Genomic DNA, 6,782 nt, shown 5'->3' with positions numbered 1-6,782 from the left:
CAACACATAGACGGACCATGCCTAGCAACACATAGACGGACCATGCCTAGCAACACATAGACGGACCATGCCTAGCAACACATAGACGGACCATGCCTAGCAACACATAGACGGACCATGCCAAGCAACACATAGACGAACCATGCCTAGCAACACATAGACGGACCATGCCTAGCAACACATAGACGGACCATGCCTAGCAACACATAGACGGACCATGCCTAGCAACCTTATTTTAAGCACAGGTAAAGGTAGGCAGTACAGGGAACGAAAATGTGGAATTAGGGGGTAATTGAGTACACAGTGAAAAGTTTAAATAGTGCCACCAAGGTGATATTAATCCCCACAATCCAGTACTCCCCAAAAAATATATACGACAGTTATCCTTTAAGCCACACCTAAAGTCTGAAGGAAGAGAGGTTCAGCCACTTGTGCCTTGTCGTAGGTCCAGGGTGGGTAGGAGACGGCAAGACCCCAACCAAGCTGCGGCGGTTCGTGGGGTCGGCAGTGCTTACGGTGTCAAGTGGAGTGCTTGGAGCCCTCAGAAAGCACTAGGAGCATCCATCAACGGAGGTACCCAGTTGGGGTGCCAGGAGATCCGTTACAGTCTCTATTCTCACCACTGGACATTGCGTCACCGAACTTTCCACAGTCAGATATATTTTATTTGCTGCATCAAAAGGTAGATTCTGGGCTCGGTCTCTGTTCTCACCACTGACCCTGACGTTACCAGATTTTATGCAGTCAGATATATTATATGCTGCATAAAGAGGCAGATTCCGGGCTTGGTATCTGTAATTACCACTTAAAAGGCTTCTCACAGTCAGATCCATTCACAGAACAACTGAATATTCTGCAGCAGCTTCATCATACTACGTTGGCTTTCTATCCCCTTGCCCTTGGGAGGGGCAGTCCTTCAACCAAGGCTCCCTATGGTTTCACTGGGGGTTTTCTTCTCCTGAGTGTTAAAGGACGACACTTTATGAGTTGTTTTATTACTGTCCCGATAATAAAAATATGCCTAACACCTGAATGTGATCAAGTTGAACTTTACTTGTTCGTTACCTGACATTTAGTCTCAATGGCGGAGCGGTCATGAACTGAGGCTGGGAACATCAATCATGAGAGTGGTTTATGCCCGAGTTTCACATATCTTCTCTAGTTGGGTAGAGAGCTACGCCTCCACCAGTCAGGGTAGGAGATACTCACTACCAGATCAAATCCACAAGGTTAAAGGGGTTATCCAAGATATATAATGCCGCACCCCCCCCCCCCCCCCATATGCCCAGGCCCCTCACACAGATAGTACTTACCTCACTCCCTGGCACCCGCGTCGCTTCTGATGTTGGAACGGCCACCGCTACATCTCCCGGGGTGACGCTAGGGAGGCTTGTTCCCGTTCTGGCCTGCTATTGGCTGCCCCCCCAATGCCGGATGTGGGGGGGGGGGGGCATTATAGCTCTTGGATAAACCCTTGCACCATGAACCCTGAAATGCACAATAGTACTTATAAGGGCCTCTGTGGGTCACTGAGATGTGGACTGCTACCTTACACGGGAGAACCACTCCTCAGTGGGTGGCCAGTGACTAATGGGCACACATTTTTATGAAAAGGTGCCCGCGATAACATGAATACCATGAAAGAGCAAACTCACATTTTATTTCCATATCTCCCAGGCCTACGTCTGGTCCGCCTGCCATGCGATATCCAAGGAAGACTCGGGGGCCGTAATGTTTATACAATAGAAATAGCCAGATTTGAAGAACCCACTCAAGTTCCACTCAACCATTTCAATACTCTCGAAGTCTGATGGGCTTAGACTGTCAGGAGCATTGTTATTTTTGGAACCCATTCCCCTTCAGTATAAATATGGATGAATATGTGTGAGACCTGAACATTTAACCCCAATCTTTCCTGGCGATATTACTTCCTGCGCTTATTCCAGGATTGCTATAGGAATGAAAACAAGAGTCTCCATGATAAAGGCAACATATCATGCGGGTCGGTGTTAGGTTTCTCTCGGGTAACTGCTTCACACACTAAACATTCAGGATTTATTTGCATTTATGTATTGGATTTCGACAAAAGGAGAAAGTACAATGTATGGACACGAACCAAGGCCTTCCACGGGACTCCTGGGTAATGAATGGCTTATTTATTTGGGGGAAATTTATTTAGTTTGGATGCAGCTAACGTTTTTTATTTTTTTATTTTACTGTCTGCTAAGTAGATGCATTAGAATCAGCGGAAATTATGTATCCATTTCCACCACACAATAATCCTATTTATGGGAGTTCATGGTGATGTGATTATGAACAGCTTAAGGGTAATATGATGATGTGGGGTTGTTAACCATTTGTGCCTGTATATATGCAAATTAGACCTTGGTTGTAAAGCCGCCATATATTTAGGGTACCATGGGGTATATAAATGCTGATGTGCGGTCCTCAAGTGATAAACAATACATTCCCAACTTGGCTGGAGGGAGAATGATTACTGCAGCAAGCGACGAGTGGTGGTGGAAATTTTTAAAGGGGGCCCTGCTCCTGTTGCGCATAGCCACCCAGATTGTGCCCATAAAAGCAATTGACAATGAGGGGGGGCAGGACAAGGAAAGGAAAAATATCTCACCCTCACACTTGCCCTATGAAGCTACAAGCACTGCCTAGCAAAATGGAATGACCTCCTGGTAGACCCTATATGTCCCTGATAAGGAAAAGATACCGCCACCCGAGAAGAGACCTATTATGACTACAGTCGAACGGTAATGTCATTGGTCAATGCATGTATCAGAAAATAATAAAGTTATAACATAAATAAATAATCGCACATAATACATACTGTATATGCTCCAAAATAAACCAGTGGCGTCCAAGTTTGATCGCCAGTGGAAAAAAGAAGCACATACCATATGTCCCAGGAATGATAACTTTGTCCAGATGCGTTTTTTTTTAACTGTTCTCTGGGGTCAATTCATAAGGGGACCACATATAACAAAAAAAACTCCAAAAAGCAAACAATACAAAAATGGAGGCAATAATATGTGTGCGAATCAGATTAAACTATTGTAATAGTGCTCGTATGACAATAGTAAATCTCATGGGCAAAAAGCCATAGAATAACCATTCCCACAAATGTAGGATCAAATATAATGCATCTGCATCACACACCCAATGTCCACAATGCTGGTATTAATAGGACCCTCTTAAAGCATCCCGCAGACCAGTTAAATGCTAATAGTAATAATATGGCCTTATATATAAAATTGGAATAACAGCAGGAGAGGCAAATCAAAGTAACGATCGATGTACATCATCAATTGCTTTTTATGGACACAATCTGGGTGAGTTTTAATGATCATAAGTAAATGTTACGTTTTACACTGGTGAAGTGTCACCGCCAGTTCTGTGAGAAGGTCTGTTAGACGTTCTTCTCTACCTGCATGAAGTTCTTTGTTTTGGTTACACTTTGTCATCTTCTTTCCTTCTCCCAGCTGTCACCTATTTACACTAATTGTCTCCCTTTATATTCCCTCCCATACTGCCTCACTTTGCGGTTTATACTTCTTCCTGGATGAGTTACCGTATTTATCGGCGTATAACACGCACTTTTTCCCCCTGAAAATAGGGGGCAAATGATGTATACGCCGATATAATGTTAAGAAGCCATGTTTTTACATACCGGAGGTATAACATTAAGACGGCGCAGCGCCTGCCGCAGCTCCCTCCTCATGCGCCGCCTGTCCCAGCTCACTCTGTCATGCGCCGCCTGCCTGTTCATTCATAAAGTGAGATAAGCAGGCAGGCGGCGCATGAGGAGGGAGCTGGGGCAGGCGGCGCATGAGGAGGGAGCTGGGGCAGGCAGCGCATCAGAAGGGAGCTGAGACAGGCGGCGCATGACCGAGGGAGATGCCGGTCTGCGCCGTCTTAATGTTATACCTCCGGTACTACAGTAAGTACCGTACAGCGCGTCTACAAGAGATCAGATTGAATGTTTAACTGTTGCGGGGCCCGGTGTATTAGAGTAGAGTCACTGCATCGGGCCCCGCCATGAGTGTCCCCGCCTCCTCTCTCCACACTGATCCATCTGATGGGGGATCTGTAGATGACACTTATGTAAAGTGTCATCCTTTTACATTATTTACCTTATAAGTGCTAATAATATTAATAAAAAAAAGTTCTGAGCTACCCTTATTTTGCTTCAAAGTTCTTTATTTAATATTAAATTTTTTTCCTGAAATTTCCCTCTTAAAATGAAGGTGCGTGTTATACGCCTGTGCGTGTTATACGCCGATAAATACGGTATTCACTGCTGGAGGCTGCTACTGCTGATTCCTCAGATAAGTCTTTTTCCTTTATTTGTGTTTCCTTGCTGGCTTGATTCTAGGTGACCCTGACTCCGTCCGTATTAAGTTGTGTCCCCTCACTATTATAGGATTTTCAGGTGTTGCACAGTATTAGGTACGTGGGCATGCAATCGTCTACCATAAAGACCTTTGCATGGGCATAGCAGTCAGGGAGAGCTCTAGGGGTTTTATAGGGCTCACTTAGTTTGGGATCAAGCCAGTCGGATGTTTATTTATAAGTTCCAGCTTTCTGCAACACCATCCGTGACATGAAGGTACTCTGCGATTATATTATAATGAAATGACACTAGTGACTACCTGACATCTGATGTCTATATCTATCAGAACTGTGATAGATCACTCTAGAAATTGTACTGGTGCTAATGCTACGTCATAAATGTGAGATTCTTGGCAAATACATTTTGTGCGAAATTATTTGTGCCTGTCCGCCAACGACAAGGAGATCTCTTTTGGACGGCAACATAACACTAAATACTACCTCCTCTGGTGCCATACTGGCCTCCATTAAATTCAGGGAATGCAGGTTCCACGTGTTACTTCTTTTGGCGCTAAATTGACTCCATTAAATGCAGGGAGAGCAGGCTACAGCGTTATATGTGCACTAATTAAAATCAGCCTATGGGACAGACGGGTTTAGGACTGCACGACATGCTTGACAAAGGCTTTACAGCCGAAACGTTGTATCCGGAATAAATTCCACATATTGGACGTGCTGTCTTCATTTTTTTTTATTTTTGCTTTGTGGAGTATCCTATTTGTATGGGGGAACCTACCACTTCCCCAGGAGATGTGCACCCGCCACTCATATTCTAGGAGTGCTGTTCATTTGGTTTTATTTTTACTTCCTGGATCACCGACCCCTCCCTGGTAATCTAATAACTGTAACCTGTAATATTATTACACTCCAGAAAGGCGTCTGAGCCCCTCTTGTACTCTTTTAGTGAGTTCACCATCACCACCTCCTCAGGCAGAGAGTTCTATAGTCTCTCTGCTCTTACCGTAAAGAATCCTCCTCTGTGTTGGTGTAGAAACCTTTTTTCCCTCTTTACGGATGTTAAAGGGGTACTCCAGTAACAACACGTAATCCTCTATCTACTGGATAGGGGATATCTGCGGGGGGGATCGGTGGCCCGGGGTCTGACTGCAGGCACCCCCACCAATCACGAGAATGGGGGTACTACGTCCAAGATTTGAATAGAGCGATGGTCAAGCACGCGCCACACCGCTGCTCCATTCAAATGGCCGAGTGCTGCCACGGTGTCGCCATGGTGATGGGGCACTCTGTCAACCAATACGGTGGAAACACTGACATTTTGAAGGTCATTATTGAACAAATATTCTGAGTGGACGCAAAACCTCAACCTTAGGGCTCATGCACATAAATGTATTGTCTTTCCATGTCCGTTCGTTATATTTTTTTTGCGGACCGTATAGGGAACTATTCATTTTGATGGGTCCGCAAAAAAAACAAAAAACTAAGGTTACTCTGTGTGCATTCCGTTTCCGTATGTCCGTTCTGCAAAATAATAGAACATGTCCTATCATTGTCCGAATTACGGACAAGGATAGGAATGTTCTATTAGGGGCAAGCTGTTTCGTTCCGCAAAATATGCACACGGACGTCAAAGAATGCACACGGACGTCATCCGTATATTTTGCGGATCCATGTTTTGCGGACCGTAAAATACATACAGTCATGTGAATGAGCCCTAATAATTAACATGAGAGGAATATAGGCCAGAAAGGGATGATTTTTACTGCATTCCCCTCTATAAGAAGTCCACAACCTGACCTGATTTGTATATATATATATAGTATGTTTAATAAACGAGATGCCCTTTGCCTATAAAAGCTTTATTATATATCAGAAAAATTATGCATAAAATAACATTTGACATTGGCAATGAACTGATTCTCCCCTCCTTTTTGTTTTTGTTTGTCGGAACTAATCGGCAGATGCTCTTGTTTCCATAGGGAAGTGTTAGGTGGCGCACAAGGCGGAAGCAAAGCGTTTCACGCTGGAACGCATGCATGGCCGCCTCTATGGCTGCAGTTGGAGGGACTCTGAACTTTAATGTCGGGGTGCTGGGGCACATTGACAGCGGGAAGACCTCCCTGGCCCGGGCGCTCAGCACCACTGCCTCCACCGCCGCCTTTGACAAGAACCCGCAGAGCCGGGAGCGGGGGATCACGCTGGACCTGGGCTTCTCCTCGTTCACCGTGCCGCCGCCGGAGCACCTGAGCCACAGCGGCTACAAGAGGCTGCAGTTCACACTGGTCGACTGCCCGGGCCATGCGTCCCTCATCAGGACCATCATAGGGGGTGAGTGCCACAGCTGCTGGGGAGGAGAATGAGGGTAGTAGTGGTAGGAGCTCTGCAACTTCTTAATATACTTTGTGGTTCTATTTTATCTC

General features: G+C 45.3%; 1 protein-coding gene across 1 annotated transcript in view; it reads left to right on the top strand.

Moving 5' to 3' along the window:
* The first annotated feature begins 6,367 nt into the window (after positions 1 to 6,367).
* Positions 6,368 to 6,782, top strand: part of EEFSEC (eukaryotic elongation factor, selenocysteine-tRNA specific) — a 141,540-nt gene continuing 141,125 nt past the window's right edge. Inside the window, exon 1 of the mRNA XM_044302205.1 lies at positions 6,368 to 6,690. Coding sequence (XP_044158140.1) covers positions 6,399 to 6,690 — 292 coding nt within the window. The 5' untranslated portion in view covers positions 6,368 to 6,398. The remainder of the gene's footprint in view (positions 6,691 to 6,782) is intronic.

The sequence above is a fragment of the Bufo gargarizans genome, chromosome 7 (assembly GCF_014858855.1).
Source record: "Bufo gargarizans isolate SCDJY-AF-19 chromosome 7, ASM1485885v1, whole genome shotgun sequence".
Lineage (NCBI taxonomy): Eukaryota > Metazoa > Chordata > Amphibia > Anura > Bufonidae > Bufo > Bufo gargarizans.
Note: the sequence above shows the minus strand (reverse complement) of the source record. Positions and strands in the feature narration are given on the sequence as shown.